General features: G+C 48.4%; 1 protein-coding gene across 1 annotated transcript in view; it reads right to left on the bottom strand.

Annotated features, from left to right (window-relative positions):
• Window positions 1-256, bottom strand: part of LOC119591330 (glutamate receptor ionotropic, kainate 2-like) — a gene marked incomplete at both ends in the record, with an annotated part of 143921 nt that overhangs the window by 10919 nt on the left and 132746 nt on the right. The window contains 1 exon segment of the mRNA XM_037940060.1: window positions 102-202. Within this exon segment, the coding sequence (XP_037795988.1) occupies window positions 102-202 (101 nt within the window).

Raw genomic sequence — 256 nt, 5'->3', positions numbered from 1 at the left:
AAAAAAAACACGCACACGAAAAAGAAAGAAAGAAAGAAAAAAAAACTAGGAAAAAACGAAAAAAAAAAACGAAAAAAAAACGATTAAACCCCTCGACTCACCCGATCTATCTGTGCGTTTCTTTTGGCGTTCCAGCAGAACTCCAGGATGGCGATGAGGACGGCGAAGGCGAGGCCGCACAGCAGCACCACGAACACGCCACCTGGGGAAGGGGGGAGGGGGGTGAACGCCTATTTAGGTGACGTCGGTGTCGTTG

This window comes from Penaeus monodon, chromosome 28, assembly GCF_015228065.2.
Source record: "Penaeus monodon isolate SGIC_2016 chromosome 28, NSTDA_Pmon_1, whole genome shotgun sequence".
Classification (NCBI taxonomy): domain Eukaryota; kingdom Metazoa; phylum Arthropoda; class Malacostraca; order Decapoda; family Penaeidae; genus Penaeus; species Penaeus monodon.
The sequence above is the reverse complement of the archived record's forward strand: the minus strand, read 5'-3'. Positions and strand labels throughout refer to the sequence as shown.